Here is a 22,479-nt window from a genome sequence, read left to right on the forward strand (position 1 = left end):
CTTCCAGGACGCCCAGCGTCACCATGGTTACAGTACAGCTGACCCGGAAGGTAAAGCTTTGACCCCTAAACTGCGAACCAATGAGGTGGTTGTTGTTGAAGTGCCGGTGGAAAGAGCTTGTGTCAGGTTTGTAATTAAATTGATAAAATTGTACGCGTTTCTGTTAAAACCTATGGGTTTGATTTGTTTATGAATATTAAACTTAGTTCGAATTGAAAGAACCAGTTGGATATGTCAAATTCCGGGAGTGTTGTGGTGTAAGGCCACAACTTTCTTTGTCGTTTTCTCTTCTGAATGAATGAATACCAGGTGTACATTATTGAGTTGGGATGCCAGATAACGATCCTCTTAACTGTATCCTTCAGATTAGAAAACTGGTGGCCCGTAAGATTCTACACTTTTAAACACTATATGTGTGTGGGCTGTTGGGTGCTACGAAAATGAAACCTAAGAGTTGTTGACGTTATAAGACGAATAGATACGATTTTCAATTCAACTCGACTAAAGGTCACATAGAAAATGGGCTAATTTTCCATGGGAATCCAAAATATACTTGGTGTTTAGAAAAGCTTGTCACGGGAAATTACGCAATATTGACTGCGGAGTTCATCGCCTTTAGATTTTTAGTGTGCGACCATGTTTTAACTATACATTTTTCATCGTAGCAATGTGCGAATCAATTGTATGTTTTTAAGTAATTCTAGACAAAGGCTAAATGTGAATTGAGCATCTTCCTCTCCTGTATAAATATATGCAGATATATTTCAGCCTACAAAGTAAACTGACAGTGTATTTATATATTTCATGTTCCTGCAACAGTTAACATGCCGTTCCTCATTGAGCGTGTAAAATAAAGGATGCATTTTCCCCAGTTTAGGTTCAGGTTTGTGACATCAGATTTAATGCTTTATGCTGCCGCTGCAATCTGGTTAATGTCAAGCATGACTGCTGCGGCTCCTCTCTGCCAGAGCGCGGTATTGTGAAAAAACGACCGACCTGCCGTTTTTCTCTTATCTCCGAGGAAGAAGGTGGCTATGAGCGGCAGGAGGAAGGGGAAACCGAACCGTGGAGGGGGGCGGTTCAACAAGTCAAGCGGCGGGGGCGCCCGGGGCGGCGGGGGCACCAGGAAGGGGGCGGACAGCGCCTGGGATGACGGAGATGACTTCGTCCTTTTTTCTGGACCAAGCCGCCCAGCAAGGTACAGACCATGAGCGGCGGCCATGTGGCGTCTAAAGGAAAGAAAGCCTCACATAATTTTTACTGCCCTCTCCCCTGACCTATAAGTTGGTTTTCTATGTGTCCCGCTGTCCTGGGACTGATACTGTGGTTTCCTCACTTCAGATGAGAGGTTAAACTAGGCCCCTTGGCACTGCTCTCAGTGATTGGTGTGCTAATCGTAGTGTCCTGGGTCAATTCCACTGTGGAAGGGGAATGTGGCCTCCCTGTAATTCAGTAGGTGAGGCGGTTTCTCTCTCTTTTACCTGATCTGTTGTGTCGTGGGGCTGCTTGTGCAGAATAGCTGTCGCACATCACAGTAGTGGCCATTGCAGTTCACTGGGGATGGAGCGTGGCCTTCCTGCATTTTACGTAAAGCAGTTTGGGATCCTTTGGAATGGAAGGTGCTATAGAAATGCAAGGAATTATGATGATGATGATAACGATGTCAATGAGTTACAGCGTATAAGATACACAACGGACTGTTCTGGCAGCAGTGTCAAATAATAGTCTTTGCTCTAAAAGGGAGAGTAGTGGATTAAATCCCAGGTAGGAGATTAACGTTCTGAGGTGCTTCAGAAACATGTCCAGCTCTATGAAAGTGGTGCTTTTCAGGTCACTGTTGACTAATCTGGTTTAGCACAAAATGTTCTCTAGCCCTGCTGTTATACTTGATCTTTCTGCCATAGTTGGCATTGGAGAAAAATACATTTTATTTTGTTGCTAAGTAAAAGGGTAATTGTTTGATACTTAACACAGTGTTTGCCTTTCACGTCTCCCTGCATGTTTTACATTTCCAAATATACATTGATTTGACGGCTGTCTGGTTTGCTGTCCTTCCCTGCTGCTTCGTTTCTAGACAGGACAACTGTTTATCTTGCCAAATGCATGACTGAGCCCAGTCCTTGGACCCTGCAAGTGTGGATATCTGTGTCTGCTCACATATGTGCGATGTTTCTCTCCACAGAGGCAGGGCTGGCGGTGGTCGAGGAGGCGGCGGTGGTCGAGGAGGCGGCGGTGGTCGAGGAGGCGGCAGTGGTCGAGGAGGTGGCGGTGGTCGGGGTGGGAGCAGTGGTCGGGGTGGGAGCAGTGGTCGGGGTGGGGGTGGGGCCAGTGGCAGTAGCTTTGGCAGGGGCAGGGCAAACAGGAGGTCCGTGCCAGACCAGCCCAGACCTAGACCCGAAGTCGGCAGCAGGCCCAGAGCAAAGCCTGATCTGCCCCAGATGCCCATGCAGACGATTCACATGACCTCGGAGAACCAGGCCAGGGTGAAAGAGCTGCTGCGCGAACTGCAGTCACAAGACTTTGAAGAGCCTGACGTGTAAGTCTTGTTTCATCACCATGTTCCTTTTCTTATCCGGGACGTCCAGATTAGTCAGACTGCACAGACACTGCATTAAGGCATCAGCTGTAATGACGCAAAGCCTTTTGCAACGCGCACAGCTTGGATTCCATGCTTTCCTTGTTTCCCAGCTGTACAGTGGCTCTCAGTTTAACACCAAAGGTTACACACCGTACATCAAAGTGAAATCACCTTTTGTTGTTGCATTTGTGTTATATGTAATGAAACTAAACAATCATCAGAATAAGGAGAAAATTTACAAAATTCTCTTCATTTACTTCAAAGCTACAGTTTTCAACAGACAAGCCCTGGTATGGTGTAGTCTTGTTTAGGCTGTTAGAACTGTAGAAGTATCAGAAGTATTATTAATAGTAAGCAGAGTGCACAGATGCATCTTTTTCTTTTCTAGTAATGACAGTGCTGTTTCAATGTTCCTAGTATAGGTCCTAGACAATTTCTCCCTTAGCTTTCAATTAGACAGTGCACAGTATGGATGAGACCACATTCTGGATTACTAGTGCACAGTGCATGTCTTTGAACTATCTCACAGAGACTCAGAGACCGAGGAGGAGGAGGAGGAGGAGTATGATGATCTGGACTATCGTGAGGAAGGTCAGTTCTGGAGCACCACAGATGATCCCGTAGGGTCTTCCCAGGAGATCGCCTTGTTTGAGCCCGACTCTGAGGAAGAACTCCAGGTGGCTGAAGCTCCAGTCTCTCTATTTGCCATTGGAAGGCTGTGCAGGTACTGTATCTCCCCATTACAGGTCTGTAACTCTAAATTAAGAAATGGTATATATAATTGAGGCAGATTAAAACACAAATGCGCTAATCAAGAGAGCATAAATCGAGATCTACTCATAATTGAATGGAAAAAAGTGTTCAAATATTTAAAATTCAAGGCTTTTTCATTTTGTGTCTTGGAATGAACAAACATCAAGTTTAGGGTGGGAGTAAACTGTAGCATGGGTTCTTGTAGTCGGCAGCCAATCCAATAAGGTGAAATATAACTGCCCTTTTCTACCAAATCACCCAGTGGGTGCACTTTTGTTTCGCTTTCGTTTGAAAACACCTTCTCCTTCTGACGTCTTGTGGAGCACGGTTAACGAGTCACAAGGGCTGGTGGGTCTGAATGTTAGTTACCTCTTCGGCCCGCCTCCAAGCCACAGCGCACTTCGTCTCATTCGCTAGGACTGCCGTGTGTGAGAGCACGGTGGGGTGCCTGGTTCTGGCGCAGGGCTCCTTGTGAGTGCTGCGAGCCGCTGTCGTTGCTGCAGGTATGGGTTCGACCGCGGACGCAGCAGGCTGACCTTGGAGGCGTGCGGAGGGGAGGTCGGGGCCTCCCTGGAGCTCCTGCTGGGGCAGGTGACCACGGAGAAATACGGGGAGGGAGCCAGAGGCGCGAAGGGGGCCGGGGGCGTCTCGGCGGAGGACTGCCTGGCGCAGCGGCGGGAGGAGGCCCTGGCCCTGGCCTCCATATTCGGCGAACGGTTCACCGAGAGGATCCGCGACAGGGTCTGGACGGTGGCCCTGGAGCCGTACTTCCTCGCGTGGGCCGGCGGCGACTGCCCGGACCAGACGTCGGCCAAAGCCAGCGGCCCGGTCCTGCTGAAGGACGTGTGCCGCTTCTACCTGAAAGGGGCGGGGTGCCGCTTCGGCCACAAGTGCCGATTTAAGCACCAGCTTCCGACGGAGCCCGGCGGCCCCAAGAAGCCAGTGGGCCCAAGCCAGCCGGGCATCGACAGCTACTCTCCCCCCGAGTACGAACTTGAGATCCGCTTCCCCGCGGGCCACCTCTATCCTTTCCAGGCTCCGGTCGTGGCCTTCAGCACGAACGACGAGAAAGTGTCACCCGCAGGCCGCCTGCATGTGTCCGAGTACCTCTTTGGGGAGGCGCTGGTGGCGGCGGAGAGCGGGGAGCCTGTGGTGTACACCCTGGTGACCTGCTGCGAGGACGAGGCCAAGATGAAGGAGCTGCTCGCCAACAGCCACCACAAGTACAGCGCGCCCTCTCCCGTAGTGTCTGCGGCTCCTCCCGCCAAAAGCAGAAGTGCCAGGAGCTCTGCGCCCAGCCTGGACCTGCTCGCCAACAGCATCAGCAAGCACTTGGAAAGTAAGAACTTGAATGTGTAGATAAGTCTTCAGCAACCAGCGCCTGAAAAAGAAAAAACATATGCTCTAAATAAGCCAGTAAAGGGGAACTGCAGTCCCAATTTTTTAAGACAGGTCATTACATCTCAGTAACAAAATAAATTAATTGGCGACATAAAATTGTTTTACAAATTTGAAAGTAAGTACAAGGTCGTGAACTTTGTAAACGTGCTGTAAGTCGCCATGTTGTCACAAACCCCTGGTTTGGCGAGACCAAGAGTTCGTGCGAATCGCGAAGTGATGCGGCCCTTCCTGCTCGCTAGTCACTCTAATGACTGATGTAACGTGATGGACGAACACATAAATACAGGTTGTGCAGCGGGTATTTCACTGCATCAAATTTCCAACGGGATCTGCGTGCAGAGTAAACAAGTTCCATTTATCAGCAAAACCGTCTCGAAGTCGAGAGCAATATTTCTATTGGATCAAAAGAGATGTATTCACCAGCCTGCTTCTTTACATTATAATAGGGCTGCAGCATGTCACTGGAAGTTTTGTTGCCTTGTTCTGAAACGCAGAGTGTGGCACTGTGCATACCTGAAAATTTATAATATTTTATTGTGTAAAGTGGAGTTTTTTTAAGTTGCTGTGTACATTTTACTTTTATTTTGGTCTTGAAATGCACGTAGGTATAAATACATGATTTTTTTCTTTTGTTCAAGGAGATCAAAAGCCAGGACTTTTTAATCTGTCACATGAAACGTTCCAGTTAATTTCTTTTTAATGGTTTTGCTGGGGAGGGTATTGTGCCATTTAAATGTAAAACATGAAGCATTACAAAAACATTTGCTCATTTGTGGTTGAAACAGTTGAAAAAGTATTCAAATAAGCATCTTGTACATTTAGGCTTTCCACAACTTTTTACTACTGTCCTAAAGCCTATTAGGGAAAAAAAATGGAGTTCAGGCTGCTCAGAGTGTCGTGAAGGGAGTGATTTTACCGGCCAGAGTGTGAACGAGGAAGAGGAAGAGCACAAGTGGGATAATGAACTGTGTTTCAGTGAAGGACCCGGACCCCGAGAAGGAGCACGTGGAGCTGGAGCTGGAGGAGGAGGGGGAGGAGGAGGAGACCCCGGTGGTCCCGGTGGAGAACGACAGCTATGTCAACTTCAGGAAGCTTGCCAGGAGGCACGAGTGGAAACCCGAGTCTACGCAGCAGGAAAACGCCAAGCTCTGCAGGCAGTTCAGGAGCAAGCAGGTACTCCCTTTACTGACAGCTGGATAAGAAACTGCCACTAACACAATACTGTGTGTGTAAGGGGTCACAGGATGATATTCAGTGGAGTAGGGAATTAAAGCTCATCACTGTGCCAAAATGCTTATGCAGTTAGCTGACTAAGCTGAGACAGAAAATTCACAACCTCTAGCAGGTGCTTGAGAAATGTTGACACTGAAAGTCCCTATGATTATCTGTTTAAATGTATAAAACAATTTGTGAGTTCACAATTGGGTTATTGACATGTGAAACAGCTCCACCCACTGGGGACGGTGCAGTTTAGTGTCGGGAATTTGTTTTAGCAGTTTATGTGCCTCTCTGAAAGGTTTGTTTTAATTTCTGCATTTCAACCCCTTGCAGTTAAATCTGCTCAATTCGAAGAGCTCTGTCTTTAAACAACTCTTTCTCTTTTTCCTCCATTTGTGTTCAGAACTCCAGGCGCTTTCTCTCCATGTTACAGCAGAGGCAGAAGCTTCCAGCCTGGCAGGAGAGAGAAAACATCTTACATCTTCTGAATGAATGTCAAGTGCTGGTTGTGAGTGGGATGACTGGGTAAGACTGAGATGTTTATTGAGTAAGATTTTCTTTACTTGACATTAGGGGCTTCCAAGTGGCTCAGACAATAAAGCAGCTCACTCTGGGTGCAGGTAGAACTCTACGATCCAGATGTTCCTAGTTGGGGCTGTGCAGCTGTGAGCAGAATTCTCTAAGCAGCAATGCACCGCTAGCTCAGCACTGCCGGGGCTCTGTTGACATCCCATGGACTTGCAAAGCTTAGGCTAACGACAGTGAGGAATACGCCCCCTCTCTCTGTCATCTCTGAACCCCCCGTTTGTTGCCACACAGTTTAATAGGGGTTGTCACTGGGAGCTGAGATGTAAAGGCACAGAAGGCCCTTCCAAATTGGGTGGGAATGTACAATAATTGGCAATTTTAAATTTTAGAAGCAAAAAAACGAAGCACTTGTAACCAACATCTGCCTCTAGTATAGAAATGGATGTTAGAAGTATCAGTATCACCATGACCCAAAGAAGAGACTCGGCTAGGACCTTGGAGGTTTCGAACGTTTACTTGAAAAAATAAAAAACATCACCTGAACACCGTGATCACTTTGCTGGAGGAAGGTTGTAGGAATGACTTCAGTTCCTTAGTCAAGAAACCACTGAAAAGCCAGACAGACGTGCGTTTGTAACCCTTCTTATATTTCTTTTGCCAGATGTGGGAAAACGACTCAGATTCCTCAGTTCATCCTGGATGCATCTCTGAAAGGCCCCGCCGGCAAAGTAGCCAACATCATCTGTACCCAGCCCCGCCGCATCTCCGCGATCTCGGTCGCCGAGCGGGTGGCCCAGGAGAGGGCAGAGAGGCTGGGACTCACCGTGGGCTACCAGATCCGACTGGAGAGCGTCAAGGTCAGTGACGTGTCGCAGGACCACAAGAGAGCCTTGCAATGCTGTTCAGCCGGTTGAAATGCACATCCAGGGCATTTCCGTCCCTGTTTTGTGTCTCACTGTTCATTGTAAACTTTCCCCTGCTTATTCTTTAATAAATAGTTCAATGAATAAACGATGAAACGTTCTCGTGCAGATCGTGATGGGATGCCCTTAATGAAGAGCTATCCATGTGAATGGGTGAATGGCTGCAGCAATTATCAAGCTGGTTTAAATCTCTGTTGAAACAGCTTCCCCTGTGGGCAAACAGACCTGGAGCTGAATAAATTATGTTCTTCATGATTGGGCTCTGTTGCTTTACCACAAACACACACATCTGCTTGAGTTTGCAGTAAGGATGGGTTTGAACAATCCAGTCCTCATTAAGAGTTTTTTGCCCTACTTCACATTGTGACAGATAGTAAGTAAACTATTACTAGTTAAATGCTGGAGTTAAACGTGTAAAGATTTGGCCCATGTGAGCCATTTAGGTGCATTTTGCGTTTAGGGATCCCCCCTTGTCTTTCTTGCATGGCAATTACACCCCTGGCAGGTTTGGGCGCAGCCACCTGTAACACTTGCTGTCGTTTCAGTCCTCGGCCACCAGGCTGCTGTACTGCACGACGGGGGTCCTGCTGAGGAGGCTGGAGGGGGAGGCCGACCTGCGGGGCGTCACTCACGTCATCGTGGACGAGGTGCACGAGCGCACGGAGGAGAGGTATTGCCACCCGCCCTGCCTCCTCATCGGCCACACTTTACTAGGACAGCCATATCACCCTGCAGCTCATAACTGACAGCCCGCTGGAGCTCAGCGGGTGTCAGCCTGGCCAGTACCTGGATGGGAGCCCTCCTGGGAAAACCTAAGGCTGCTGCTGGAAGTAGTGTTAGTGGGGCCAGTAGGGGGCGCTCACTCTGCGGTCTGTGTGGGCTCTAATGCCCCAGTAGAGTGACGGGGACAGTATACTGTTAAAAGGCGCCGTCCTTCGGATGAGACGTAAAACTGAGATCCTGACTCTCTGTGGTCTTTAAAAATCCCAGGATGTTTCTCGAAAAGAGTAGGGGTGTTACCCCGGCGTCCTGGCCAAATTTCCCATTGGCCTTTACCAGTCATGGCCTCCTAATAATCCCCATCTATGAATTGGCTTTATCACTCTGCTCTCCTCCCCACTGAGAGCTGGTGTGTGGGGATTGTACTGGAACACTATGGCTGCCGTCGCATCATCCAGGTGGGGCTGCACACTGGTGGCGGCAGTGTGATTCCCCATTACCTGTAAATTTGAGTGGAGTGTCCAGAAAAAGTGCTAATCAGTGTAAAGAATTATTATTATTTAAACTGTATCACTGTAGCGTTCCCTAAGCCGGTACAGAATGTTGTAACATAGCACCGGGTGTTAAAACTGCCCCACCTCAACGCCTACTTCAAACTGATTTTATAACAGCCTGTGTCCGTACAAATCCTCCTGCGTGTGCCTGTCCAGTACAGCCAGGAAGATGTTGCAAAATGGCACCTGTTGACGAGGGGTTAATTCCCTTCTGAAAAGCAGAAAGGCATACAAGACGCAACGGAAAGCTGCACCGCTGAAAACGTGTTGACTGTCTTCCGGAATTAAACCTCCACTTGTGTCTGTACAGACGTGACTTAGTGTGGGCTTCCCTTGCAGCGACTTCCTCCTGCTCGTCTTGAAAGACCTGATGATCCAGCGGCCGGACCTGAAGATTATCCTGATGAGCGCCACGCTCAACGCCGAGCTCTTCTCCCAGTACTTCTACAACTGTCCTACCATCAACATTCCAGGTAGCCTCGCGGTGTGAGCTTTCATTGCATCACTCACAGCCTTCCATGACTGTTAAAAATAATTTGATTTAATATTCCATTTTTTTTAATTAAAACTGTAATGGTGTAGTGTAACCACTGCTAAATAACTGTGTCAGCAATTCCATTTAGCTTGTTAAAGTAGAATAAACTGCTCTTCTATAACTATTGCTCTACAACTAAAGGTATTAGTGCAACATTAAGGAGCAGGGGTTACATCAACTCTCCAAGTCTGGTTGTTGCATTAAAATTACTTTTGTCGTTGTATAAATGGCTCTACACCTTTATCAGAAGACAAAGATGTCCCTTTGCTCTCATTAAACGTTTCCCATTGCGAAATCTCGTGCTAGGTGTGGCATCCTTTTGTTTTCCACTGTGAGCTGGAATCAGCATTATTTTTATCCTCTTGCAGGACGTACCTTCCCCGTTGACCAGTTTTTCCTGGAAGATGCCATTGCCAAAACAAGGTAAGATGAAAAGGCTGCCTGAGCGTATTTTTTTACTCTTAATTATCTTTCATATGCAAAAGAATCTCTTTATGAGGCGGAGGTTGTTTTCCAGATACCTTAACCTGGTTGTCCCAGCAGAAAAAGCGAGATGAATTGCCAGATGAATCAAAGATAAGAGGATACTGATCACACATCTGCTTAAGATGAACATTAAGATCAGGGTGATCGTGATCTAAGTGTTTCCAGTAATCTTAGTGTCTCGCTGGACAGAAAACACATGCTGAATGAATTTTAAAGTTGCTGTAGCTGTGTCCGCATGCGGAGGCTGCAGTGGAACAGGTAAAAGTTCATTCCATGCTGAATGGAGGAGAAAAACACAACATTTCAGCCGTGGAGCCTTGTTGTCTTTCGGCTAATCCGGTCCCATTCGGCCCGGTATTTGTCCCGTGTCCTGGTGTTGGGTTTCACTGTCCAGTGACGGCGACACGGAGCGGAGCGCCGCCGCGCGCCCGTGCGTGCCGTGTGCTCCAGCGTTGTGCGTGTCCGCCCGCGCTCAGGTTCGTCCTGGAGGACGGCAGCCCCTACGCGCGCTCCGGGAAGCAGGCCGGCCAGCCGGGCAGGGGGAGCAGCCGGCGCCAGCCCGTGGAGCAGCCGGAGGAGGACACGTGGTCCTTCACGCACTTCCAGAAGCCGGACTTCGTCAAGGACTCCATTCCCGACCAGCAGCTCACCCTGCAGCAGCTCTCCGTGCGGTTCAAAGGTAAGACCCTCTCGCTGGCCCAGCTGAAACGAGATTCCTGGGCCCGGAAAATAGCCGTGTTCAAGATGGGGGTAGTTTTGAGCGTCGTATGCCTCCAGGTTTGTTTTCCCCCCCAGTTTTCACTGTATTTTAATATGGTTGTCACAGGTTGAAATTTCAGAGCCACTCTGGTGGTGTTTTCTTTTTTTTTTCTCTTTTAAAAGATGTTCAGAAGTCTGTTCTTAAAACCATCGTCAGCATGGATCTGGACAAAATTAACATGGATTTGATCGAAAGCATACTTGAATGGATAGTGGATGGAAAGCATAATTATCCACCAGGTAATAATATTATTTTTTCCTAATAGCTTAATTTCTTAATAGCATGTAAAACGATGCCCTTGTCTACATTAAGTCTCGTCTTCTAGGAGTTTGCTCAATCTGGGATTTTTTCTAAAACATTTTGATTTTAGTTTGCAGGTGTCTGCTGTATTGGTATCATCGATTAACTTAAGTAATTTACTAAAGAAAACTATTTTCATCTAGATCATAAACATAAAATAGGAAGTGTAATGGTCCTTATACAAATTTATGCTCTAATTAAAACAATTTGAGCAATTGCCCCTAATCCCTACTCTAAATGCCTACTGTTCCCCTGTAATTTGAGAATGAATCTTTTAAGAGGAACGTCATCAAAAGCTTTTTCTACAACTGTTTACTGTCCTCTAGAATCTATAATGCTACAACAAAAGAAATAATAAATGATGTTCTTGGACATGGAAAAGGACTGAAGTTTGCATTGACTTTCTCTTAAAATCCTATTGCTACACAGGTGATCAGGCTACACAGTTATAATTACTTAGTTTTGTTTTGTCTCCCTTGTTATAGGTAGAGATACATTAGCACGTTTCCAGCTGATGAACAAGAATTCGGTTGTCACTGTAATGGAACTGTTATTCTTTCTCCAGGTGCTGTCCTTGTATTTCTACCAGGACTGGCAGAAATTAAGATGCTGTACGAACAACTGCAGTCCAACCGCCTTTTTAATAATAGGAATAAGAAGAGGTACAGAATTCAAGTTCTTGGATGAACTTGTTAGGCAATTTACCGTATGTGAATTTTAACCCAGTTAAAATCCCGCTCAGGATTTGTGCGCTGTTTGATTGATTCTTGTGAGTGACACCCCAGTGTCTGGTGCAGAGATATCAGGACATCTGCAGCAATATGAGGGGGATTATTTCCTTTTGGTTGCTTCATTGATAAAAGTCTGTGCATCACATGTAATTTTCCACCTAATTCATTCGCAGTCAGCTTTGGAGATTTCTTTTCAACTGTAAAGTTTGGATGGGCAATTAAGAACAAGAGTTTAAAAAAAGTACCCATACTAAAAATATCCTAATGCACAGCAATATGAAATAACTAATGATCACGTGGACTCCTTACAAAAAGATATTGGTTTTATTTTTATGTTGCTTTTTCCAGGTGCGTTGTATACCCACTCCACTCCTCTCTTTCCAACGAAGAGCAACAGGCCGTCTTTAACCGGCCCCAGGAGGGCGTGACCAAGATCATCATCTCCACCAACATCGCGGAGACTTCCGTCACCATCGACGACATTGTCTACGTGGTGGACTCGGGGAAGATGAAGGAGAAGAGGTAAGGGCCTCCTGATCTTCAGCCTGCAAACAGGGCGAACCCTGGGTCAAACGAGCAAAACGCTCTCCATCTGACTGTAATATGTCAAAGAAAGACAAAGTGTTTGGCAGATCTGAAACTTACAGGCTGTGAAGTTAATTTTATTGTTTGGCAAAGCATCACACTCCAGTACACCTCCACTTTTCATAACAGAAAAAAACGTCACGTTTCTAAGTTTATTTCTAGAGGTTTATGGCTCCTTCACTAGGATTTATTGATGCCCTTCAAGCCAAGGGCTGCGTTGACTGTGATGTGTAGCCAATCTGTGCAGTGCAGACGGATGCTAATTTTGACAGTTGCTTATGCTCTTGTTTTCTGCTGGTCTTTGTCAGGTACGACGCCAGCAAGAGCATGGAGAGCCTGGAGGACTCGTGGGTGTCGCGGGCGAACGCCCTGCAGCGGAAAGGGAGGGCGGGGCGCGTGGCGTCGGGGGTGTGCTTCCACCTCTTCACCAGCCACTGCTTCCACCACCAGCTGGCCGAGCAGCAGCTGCCGGAGATCCAGAGGGTGCCTCTGGAGCAGCTGTGCCTCAGGTCAGAAGCCGGAACAGCAGGAACCGCCAGTTTTGTCTCTTTGACATTTCCTAATCAGCCCTAGTTGATGTTTTAGCACCAGGACCTGAGGTTTTTACAGATGCAGTTGTCCTTAGGAATGTCTTTGCGCAAAGAGACATGCACGTTTGGAAGAAGCCACCTAACCATCTCATTTGGGTCACCATCGGGAACTCTCTGATTCAATAAGATATTGGTAACTAAATCAGCAATACGGGTCAAATGATCTGCTCACGTTTGTCTTTTTTTGTTTGTTCTGATCAACATAACAGGAGATGTTGTGTTCTGATCAAAAGGTGACTATTTCATCTCTGTTGGAGGTCACCTTGCTTGAATTTAGCTGGTCCGCTCCTCACAGAGGCTTGAGAATGGCCTTGCCGGGGTTCCAAGGTTAAAGCTTCATTGAAAATGTCCGTCTCTTTTCTTAAGGATCAAAATTCTGGACTTGTTCGCGGAGCGCATGCTGGAGTCGGTCTTCTCCCAGCTGATCGAACCCCCGGCGGCCGGCAGCCTCGAGGCGGCCAAGCAGCGGCTCCAGGACTTGGGGGCCCTGACCCTGGATGAGAAGCTGACACCCCTGGGGTACCATCTGGCCTGCCTGCCTGTGGATGTCAGGATCGGGAAACTGATGCTGTTCGGTGCAATATTCCGCTGCCTGGACCCAGCACTGACCATCGCTGCCAGCCTGGCCTTCAAATCCCCTTTCGTAAGTCCAGCAGACTGAAGCCTCCAAACGCGACATTTACTGTAGCGTTTAAAAAGAAAAAAAGCATGTAATGAAACCTTTTCACTCTCTGATGCCCATAATTTTACAATTTCTTGGTCTGATTCTTTCTACATTTGTCAAAAGCATAAGAGTCAGGCTGATCTCTCATAGCAGTGATGCTCTTACTAACTACTCAGAATGTCATTCCTAAGACGCAGGCATGTATATTTCAGATTTTCCTTTTCTTTCCTGGCCTTCAGACCTTTATGAAAACCCGAATTGTCCAGTCTGGAGTTCTGGGAGAAGTATTTCCAGCTCATTGTCAATGATCGGCCCCCATGAGATCAAAAGATTTCTTAACATTTGCTTTCAATTTCTTTCCCAATCAAGTTATTTAGAATCCCGAATACTGCAACTCAATTCTATTGAATACTAGTGGTTATTGAGGGCACAGGTCAAAACCTATATAGGACTGGGTATTCCATCCCCCTTTTTTAGGAAGAGAAAAAGGGTTTTGTTTCATTTTTGTCTCCAATGTCCCCACCTCACTGTCGTTTGAACTTCCCTGTTGTTTATTCTTAATTAGGTCTCTCCCTGGGATAAACGGGAGGAAGCCAATGTGAAGAAGCTGGAGTTCGCCTTAGCCAACAGTGACCATCTGGCTCTTTTGCAGGCGTACAAGGTACATTTCCTCCCATTTCAAGGGGTCCAGTGCAGTGAAGCTGTAATATTAAGTATTATATTAATTTCTTTTTTGCAATTTCATGCATGGATGTGGGACTGTTTTGCATTCATTGTAAGTGGGTGGTTGTGTTTTGGCTGTACATCCTGCAGGTCTACATTATAGGACTTAATTCCTGCTGAGTCTTATTGCAGAGCTATAAATAAACGCCAAATATGTTCCTGTTCGAATCTGTTTGGGCTTCTGTTTGTCTCTTGGTCCTGGTTTCCCTTTGGAGCTTGAGGTACTTGTTTGAATTCACTTGAAGGATGTTTTCTTGAAGCTAGAGAGAAGACAACAGTCTAACCTCTGTGTGAATAGGTATATCTCCACTGCAATACCTGATCATGATCAGATGTTCTGAAATATTTATCAGCAGTGTTACATTTACAAGCCACTCTAGCTGAATGAACTTTGAGTCACCCTGAGGGCTTGGCCTTCAGAGAGATTGGAATCTCATGTGATGGTGTATTACATCATACCGTTAAAGGACAAGCACAGAAAAGGAAGTAGTTAATGAATGAATGACAATGTATTTAAACCACTCAACAGCTACTCTGCTGTTGCAATCTGGACTCATTGTTTACACTGGCTTAAACAATAGACATCACTGCACTGCATAAAGATCCATATGGATCCAGTGAGTATTTTACACCACTGAAAAATAAAAACCTGATTGAGTTGAGCTCTCTTAAATGAACATTTGATCTGATCCGGTAACGTTTACACAGACGTTTCAGCAGGAGTAAATGCTGCCCAGTGCATTTGATCTCGATCAGTAATAGTGATGTAAATGTTAATAATAATAATTCCTTATATAACGCTTTTCCGGACACTCCACTCAAAGCGCTTTACAGGTAGTGGGGACTCCCCTTCACTACCAGTGTGCAGCCCCACCTGGATGATGCGACGGCAGGCATAGTGTGACAGTACTCTCAGCACACACCAGCTCTCAGTGGGGAGAAAAACAGATCCCCCATCAATGAAACCAATTCATAGATGGGGATTATTAGGAGGCCATGATTGGTAAAGTCCAGTGGGAAATTTGGTCAGGATGCCGGGGTTTCACCCCTACTCTTTTAAAGAAGCACCCTGGGCTTTTTTAATAACCACAGAGAGTCAAAACCTCAGTTTTGCGTCTCATCCGAAGGATGGCGCCTTTCTACACATTTTTATCCCCGTCACTATACTGGGGCATTAGGACCCACACAGACCGCAGGGTGAGCGCCCCCTGCTGGCCCCGCTAACACCTATTCCAGCAGCAGCCTTAGTTTTCTCAGGAGGTCTCCCATCCAGGTTCAGACCAGGCTCACACCTGCTCAACTTCAGTGGGTTGTCAGTTGTGAGTTGCAGGGCGATATGGTTGCTCGTGATATGGCACAACATTTAGAATAACTACATTTTCTTATTTGTTTCCCTTGCAGTCCAGGAATTGTTCAGGTCCCACTGTTTAATGTACCATTCCTCTCTCTCCTCTCCAGGGATGGCAGTCAGCTGCAAAAAATGGCATGCAGGCTGGTTTCCAGTACTGCAGGGAGAACTTCCTCTCTGGACGTGTTCTGCAAGTAAGACTTTTCACACAGCGCTCGGGTTAGACTAGTACTGGAAGACATCAGACAAATCTCGGTAGCCGTTTTTCTGACCATTTATGAGATCCCCAGCAGAACCGGCTAAATCTAAATTTATCCAGCAACGTTTATTTTTCTTTGAAACCTCTCCCAGTTTTATCCCAACTTGTATACTACTTCAAATTGTGTATGGTTTTAAAACTAGGCAAAACTGCTTCTAGAAAAGAAAATTATACCGTGTATAAGTTGCAGCATTATTTTTCAATTTGCGAGTGTCTGGAATGTCCTCTTCTGTCAGTTTATAGATGCCTCAGTACTTGTTCTTGAACAAACCACAGGATACTTATTTTCTCCTGTTTTTTCCAATGACTTGTTATTCCTTGTGTTTATTTCTTACAGTGTTTGGTTTACTTTGTGGAGGATGGTCTTATTTATTAAACTTTGATTTGTCTGTTTGCAGGAGATTGCTAGTCTTAAGAGACAGTTTGCTGAACTGCTGTCAGATATCGGGTTTGTGAAAGAGGGCCTGAATGCCAGGGTGATTGAGAGGATGTGTTCCAAAGGAGTAGATGGTATTTTGGAAGCCACTGGCTTTGAGGTAAGGAAGGAGTTTGAATTCACACTAACAAAAATACATACGTAATCAGGATTTTATTACTATCATTTCAAAATTAGCACAAGACTTTCCCCTGCTATTTTCCCTGTTGTAGATATAAAAATATTTGAGCAAATGCTGTGGTAGCAAGTGATAATTCCATCTATTGGAAATCACCTGCAATGGCTACATGGACACACAGTTTTCACTGTATTCAGCATAACCACACTACCTGTATATATTGAGTACACCATGGACACATAGCAACTCTATTCATATTGAGTTTTATTCAGTTTCTATTACATCTATTATTATGTAACCTTATTTTCATAACCTCAATTTTGTGGTTTTTGTGGGTTTTGTTATTTTTGTGAGCTCGCAGAAAAGACATTTCATTGCCAGCAACTACTGCTGCACGCTGTATTGTTGTGCATTTGATATAAATAAACTTTGATTTGGTTTGATTTATTGAAGGTACCATCATAAAAACGGTCAAGTCACTTTTTTGAATGTTGAAATTGTTTCAGTTTGTACTTTTGTGGAGGTGCGATTATCTTTTGGCAGACAGCTTTCAGAAGGACTTCACGGTATAAAAGTGTCTGCGAGAACACGCTCATGGTTGTCTGACACCAGTTACTGTTGCTCTTCCCAGGCCAACCTGAATTCTGATAACATCAAGCTGATGTCAGCTATGCTCTGTGCTGCCCTTTATCCCAACGTGGTCCAGGTGAGACTGTAATTCCTCTTTGGGCCTTAGCCATCAGATGTTTGTCAAGGTATTGTACTGAAACCACAGACGTGATGTCCACATATCCATCCATTCGTTATCCGAAAGCTGCATATTGCTGTTAAGGATTGTCGACCTCGAACTGAAGACACAATGCTTAACATCAATTTCAAAGCCAGAATAATTGTAGTAATACTTTTCATATAAAATCAGTGCATTAGGATGAGCTGTATTTGGTATGTGGTTGTGATAATTCATTTGGTTCAGATTTTGAAGCCCGTTAACACGATTTCATACCTCTCTACCTGTGCAGAAAGATTGTGTGATCTATAATGGGGGCTACTGGTGCACAATAGCTGCTGTAGGACACCCAGGTGGCTAAAGCTTCTCAGTAGAGGATGACGTGTTTCCCCAACTATATGTAGCAGTTTTAGCTGCCTTAGAATCAATTAATTATTTTGCATCATGTATGAGTTTGATAAGATTTGGACTAGATTTCCTAGTATATCAAGAATTAGTCAATAAAAATCTGATTTTACCAAATGGTGCGAATCCCATTCTTTGCCCTCTGTTGTGTTTTGCATTTAAAAAAACAGGTCAGAGCTCCTCAAGGGAAGTACAAGCTGACCAGCAAAGGTGCCATGAAGATGCAGCCCAAAGCCGACGAGCTGAGGTTCATGACAAAGAACGACGGCTGTGTTCACGTTCACCCCTCCTCCGTCAACTACCAGGTGAGCACTGCTGCTACAAAACAGCGGCACACGGGTGTGTGGGCATCAGTTCTTTGAAGCTTTACGCAGTGGCCGTGCTGGGTTGGCCAGCCTAAGACACTACCGTTTCATTCCTACTGCTAAGCCATTTCTCATCTAGACTTCGTAACGGTGACTTCAGACGGGGGCTATTTCCCTGCTCCAGGGACTCACGGTAACCCCTGCGTTTCAGGTGCGGCACTACGACAGCCCCTACCTGGTGTACCACGAGAAGGTGAAGACGAGCCGCGTGTTCATCCGGGACTGCAGCATGGTGTCCGTCTACCCGCTGGTGCTGTTTGGGGGCGGGCAGGTCAACGTGGAGCTGCAGAGGGGGGAGTTCGTCATCTCCCTGGACGACGGCTGGATCCGCTTTGCTGCTGCTTCACACATGGTGACCTTTATCGATTCATCTTCATCCCTTCCTCGTGTAGCAGCCACGCATACCTCAGCTACAACAGTGCTGGAAAGCAGAATTGTCTAAATACGACTTCCGATTCCTCTTTACAAGTATAAACTGAAATTCTGCAGGCATGAACAACGGTTTCATTCTGATTAGGGGCTCACCGGGCAGACAAACTTTTACCAGTGAAAACAGGCATGCAGCTGTCTTTAAATACATATACTCAGCATTATAATCTGGAATTTTAATTTTTCTATTAAAAATTGACCTATTGATAAAAACTTCTTAACATATGCTGTGAACTAGATGAAATGATGGCATTTGTCTTGGACCGCAGTTTGTCTAAAAAAAAAAAAATCTCACACCAGCATTGATGGAAAACTGAATGCAGTGTTGTTGTTTTTTCTGCTGTGCAGGTTGCCGAACTAGTGAAAGAACTTCGCTGGGAACTGGATCAGCTCTTAGAGGATAAAATCAAGAACCCCAGCATGGACCTGTGCAGCTGCCCCCGCGGCTCCAGGATCATCGCCATGATCGTGAAGCTCATCTCCACCCAGTAATCACACCCCCCACAGCCACAACTGCTTTCAACGAATGTAAAGCACCATCAAGAACTTAAACATCCATATACTGTACCTTTTAGAAATGCCATTGAGAACTCTACATTTGTATTGTTGTAAACTGGATATTTCCAAGTGTTTCTATAGCGGAAGAATTCTGGATATTGTAGAGCTCAGAGCAGGGTTCTTTGCTGCAAGCAGAGCAGTTGAGATGACAAGCCATCTGTATTGCATTTTCTAAAATTCTTCAGACTAATCCCAAATCCACCCAGTTGATGTGGTTTTAACCAGCCAACCACGAATTCAGAAAGCCAGGCATGTTGGGGAAAAGGGTTCTCTCTACAGCACTTTTTAAAGTTGTGTGAAATGCCACACAAATCACAAAAGGCTTTTTGAGTCCATATTGGATGTTTTCTTTTGGAAAATCAGAGGTGACAATTTATATTTATCTATATAAATGTCAGGCCAACTTTCAGAAGTCGAATTATACCAGGCAGGGTTTCGTTGTTTTTTCTAGTATTGTGTGACTGAAGGGTCAACTAGACAGGCACTCTATGATTTAGTTGGTTAAAAAATGCAAATTATGGAAATAAAAGGGCTCTTTAAACATTAACGTTTTTTGCGCTACTGTCAAAGGATATTTAAAATACAATTTTGTTCACAGTTATGAATCAAATTAAAAACCCACATTTCATCAGTTAATGTGACTTGAAGACTTTTTTTCTGCTGCATGCATCATGTATATGTGGAACAGATGGACTTATAACCATTCCTATTCAAGATATTTCTGTTCTGTTTCATAGAAATCTGAAGCTTTCCTCGCTCAGAGACTTTAGAGATACACACAGCATTTACAGTAGTTACTTTTCCCGTGTTTTTTTCTGGAACTTATGGTTATTATGCAAGAGGATAAAATGGAGGGCAAGTGATACTTGTTTGTACCTTTGTACTCAATTTAATCAAGGACAGTTTGACACTGCATTTATTTTGAAAAAGTACACCACTTTAAAAAGGGGGAGTTTAACATAGTAACAGTAGACAATACAATTTAGAAAACAAAGAAAGATTCTTCACCTTCAATTACTTGAGGATTCCCTGAACACCACAGCTTGAAAAAATCGTGCGGCTTTGTCGATGCAGTAAAAACAAAAGGCCACTATCTGTGAATTTCAAAATAACTTAAATTTGGAACTCAAACCATGCGTTCACCTGAATCACCCGAGACCACACATTTGAGGTGAACCCAGTCTTACCCTTCACAATGAGTCCATCCCAGCACATGTAGCCACCCTAACACTACGTTTCAGTAGCGTGACAGAGTTGCCATTACCTCATTTTGCTAACAGCAGCCTGGGTTGCTCTCTATGAGGCTCTGCACCCTGGATAAAATAATTTCATTGGTGCTGCTGCAGTCCTCCGGCCCGTAAGGAGGGTCTATGGTTAACACCCCAGCTACGCACAGTTTCCCGCCCTCCAGCCCTTCCTCTGTCACTGGCACCCAGTTCTTCTCCAGCCACGCCCGCAGGCTGGCTTTCCTCGTCGCCAGCTCCTCGCCGCTGTAGGCCTGCCGCCTCGCGGGCATGAACACGGAGCGCAGCCGCTCGGCCACCGCGTCGTCCCCGTCTCGCAGGACCTCCACCGCCTCCACGGCGTGGCCCATCACCGCCACGATCGAGGTCTTCCCGTCCTCCTCGAAATTCATCAGCACAACACTGAGGGAACACAGAGAGACCCCGTCTCTTACTGTGCCTTTCACGAAATCACTTCACCTGATGTTGGCAGACATCAAAGTAACCAAAACCCTTATTACTTTAAGCCCTTCTTTTGAAAGAAGCTTTCTACATCCAGGGACAATGACTTGTACATTCTACTACAGCTGGACATTAGCTCATGCTCAATAGCCTTTGTTCTGCTTATATTCAGTATGTCCTAGACTGAAAGGATAATGTGATCACTCGCTTATTCTTCTTGTTTTTAATTGGAGCACGGTTCTTTCTTTCTAGGGCACGTGCCTTTACAGCCACCTATGAAGAGAGAACTTACTCTCGCAGGCTTAGAAGGCAGTGTAGGATTGGGATTTAGTTCACGTCTAACATGTTTAATTTTGAAAGTGAACGATCACATGCACCTGAGAGGAAGGGTAGATGGACAGAGCTGTGGTATAAACTATTTATAATTTTTAGTTTTTTTATATTAATTTTGTTCCAACAAAAGAAATAAAGCATTTTCTAAAGGAACATCAATACTGACCAGGCACTGCAAAAGTATTTAACACTTTCCAATGCTGTATACACTTTTTAATGTGAATAACCCTAATCAAAACTTGAATGCTGAATACTTGAACTCTGAATACTTTTATCGACGAAAGACGTTAAATGTCATTAAAAACTGTAAATTAATCAAAGGAAAACGTAAAAACATTGATTGCATCAATGCATCGGCAAACCTAGATAAACCACTTCAGGCTGATGTGCATCGTTATTTTGACAAGTTACAAACCTTGTTCAATGTGGGATGCTACAAATTAACTTTAAAAACGCTACAGATCATTAGGAGTGCAATAAAATGCGACATCGCTGCAAGGCGGCTAATACCTTCGCACCCCTACACGTGATTCAGAGCATTGTACACCACTGCTTCCTTATAGCCCCATCCCGCCTCAGTGGTTGTCAGGCATTACGGATTTTTATAAAAAACAAACTAGTCCTACTAGAACATATATCGTACAACGTGAAAACATTGGGATATGCTTTTCATTCTGAGAAGACAAGTCACTCAACTAAACCCTTATGAAGACATTACTTCAATTGACTTATTTTAGATGATAAAACTGTCTATTAATTTTAGGGAATGGTTACACACACTAGGCCCTTCCGTTTTGTATACATACCAACCCACTTAGCCTACAATTCTAGGCTACTTATAACTCACAGGAGACCCCGAGACTTAATTCTCAGGTAAAAGGGAATCATTAAAATTAAAACATCAACTTAAAATAAAACGTAAAACGGAACCCGTACTTGCCAGACACGGGATCCACAGTAAAAACCCAGCCTCGATATTCCTGTTTTTCAACAACTTTAACTTTCACCTCCTTGTTTAAATACTCGTACCACTCCAGGGGCTTCTTCTTACACCACTCGTTCATATTGTCTCCTTGATTTATGATTTATAATTTATAACGTTATCAGATTTGAACAATCCTGGACTAAAACAAACGAACACGCAGCATGCAGCTGTTGCGCTGTGTAACTGTGCAATTGCAGCCTTTATCGGACGGAAACAAACGCTGCGATTAAAGAGGTCCGGCCTAATTAAAAAAAAATCTTACAAATAAATGAACAGACAAAAATCTTGATTGTGGTGACCTCACCTCAGTTTTACATTATTGGCGATTTTTATTTTTGTATCGACCCGACGTAAACTAGATGCTATAAAACGCAACAAACTAAATTAATGCTCGATTCAAATGTGTCCCAACTTGTATTTCAGTTTGCCCTCTGCACTCTGATAAAGAATGTATATTTTACATGTACCTAATTAGCTCGTTATTTAATCTATACGTTAATGTTTTCAATCACCTCATCAGGTCCAGCACCGCAAATGTTTCGCTAAACTGGCTGTAGTATTCTGTAGTATTTTTTATCGTACCGTTTCGTGAAAACATATTCCTGTATAAACAAAAAAATGTTTCGAATGGACTGCTTTATGAAGACTGGCGGGAGATTGCTATGTACTCGGACCTTTTATTTTCTTTTTAAAAGTACGATTACGGCACCAACTCACGGGTTGAAGACAGGCGGAGCTTGAGCGCGACTTGTGTTTTCCCAGCCCCCCAACCGGGCTGGAGC

General features: G+C 45.0%; 2 protein-coding genes across 4 annotated transcripts; one reads left to right on the forward strand and one right to left on the reverse strand.

Moving 5' to 3' along the window:
- dhx57 (DEAH (Asp-Glu-Ala-Asp/His) box polypeptide 57) lies at nt 1-19,330 on the forward strand. Of its 2 annotated transcripts, none has more exons than XM_088610418.1 (24): nt 1-126; nt 1,026-1,198; nt 2,183-2,536; nt 3,108-3,302; nt 3,835-4,670; nt 5,709-5,905; nt 6,354-6,475; nt 7,140-7,335; nt 7,947-8,071; nt 9,015-9,148; nt 9,579-9,633; nt 10,173-10,375; nt 10,579-10,695; nt 11,322-11,418; nt 11,836-12,009; nt 12,381-12,581; nt 13,029-13,305; nt 13,892-13,987; nt 15,508-15,591; nt 16,055-16,192; nt 16,842-16,916; nt 17,513-17,647; nt 17,859-18,059; nt 18,485-19,330. In XM_088610418.1, the coding sequence occupies exons 2-24, from the start codon at nt 1,035-1,037 to the stop codon at nt 18,626-18,628; spliced, it is 4,320 nt and encodes a 1,439-aa protein (XP_088466544.1). In that variant the 5' UTR covers nt 1-126; nt 1,026-1,034; the 3' UTR covers nt 18,629-19,330. The 2 variants fall into 2 exon arrangements, with proteins under 2 accessions (XP_088466544.1, XP_088466545.1); XM_088610419.1 differs by having other exon boundaries at nt 54-126; nt 1,022-1,198.
- Nucleotides 19,331-19,560: 230 nt separating this feature from the next.
- Nucleotides 19,561-21,906, reverse strand: gemin6 (gem (nuclear organelle) associated protein 6). 2 transcript variants are annotated; one of them, XM_088610454.1, is made up of 2 exons: nt 21,742-21,906; nt 19,561-20,340 (listed from the first exon to the last, which is right to left on the reverse strand). In XM_088610454.1, the coding sequence occupies exons 1-2, from the start codon at nt 21,774-21,776 to the stop codon at nt 19,968-19,970; spliced, it is 408 nt and encodes a 135-aa protein (XP_088466580.1). In that variant the 5' UTR covers nt 21,777-21,906; the 3' UTR covers nt 19,561-19,967. The 2 variants fall into 2 exon arrangements, with proteins under 2 accessions (XP_088466580.1, XP_088466579.1); XM_088610453.1 differs by having other exon boundaries at nt 21,649-21,902.
- Nucleotides 21,907-22,479: the final 573 nt, after the last annotated feature.

Source organism: Lepisosteus platostomus, chromosome 17, assembly GCF_059453375.1.
Source record: "Lepisosteus platostomus isolate fLepPlt1 chromosome 17, fLepPlt1.hap1, whole genome shotgun sequence".
Classification (NCBI taxonomy): Eukaryota; Metazoa; Chordata; class Actinopteri; order Semionotiformes; family Lepisosteidae; genus Lepisosteus; species Lepisosteus platostomus.

What these genes read in the sequence shown, in the direction of transcription:
- gemin6 (XM_088610453.1), bottom strand. Translation starts at nt 21,776, where the DNA reads ATGAACGAGTGGTGTAAGAAGAAGCCCCTGGAGTGGTACGAGTATTTA. An exon ending in GTGGATCCCGTGTCTGGCAA is followed by an intron (nt 20,341 to 21,648) that starts GTACGGGTTCCG and finishes GTGTTCCCTCAG; the next exon opens with TGTTGTGCTGATGAATTTCG.
- dhx57 (XM_088610418.1), top strand. Translation starts at nt 1,035, where the DNA reads ATGAGCGGCAGGAGGAAGGGGAAACCGAACCGTGGAGGGGGGCGGTTC. An exon ending in TCCGACTGGAGAGCGTCAAG is followed by an intron (nt 7,336 to 7,946) that starts GTCAGTGACGTG and finishes CTGTCGTTTCAG; the next exon opens with TCCTCGGCCACCAGGCTGCT. An exon ending in TCTCTGGACGTGTTCTGCAA is followed by an intron (nt 15,592 to 16,054) that starts GTAAGACTTTTC and finishes GTCTGTTTGCAG; the next exon opens with GAGATTGCTAGTCTTAAGAG.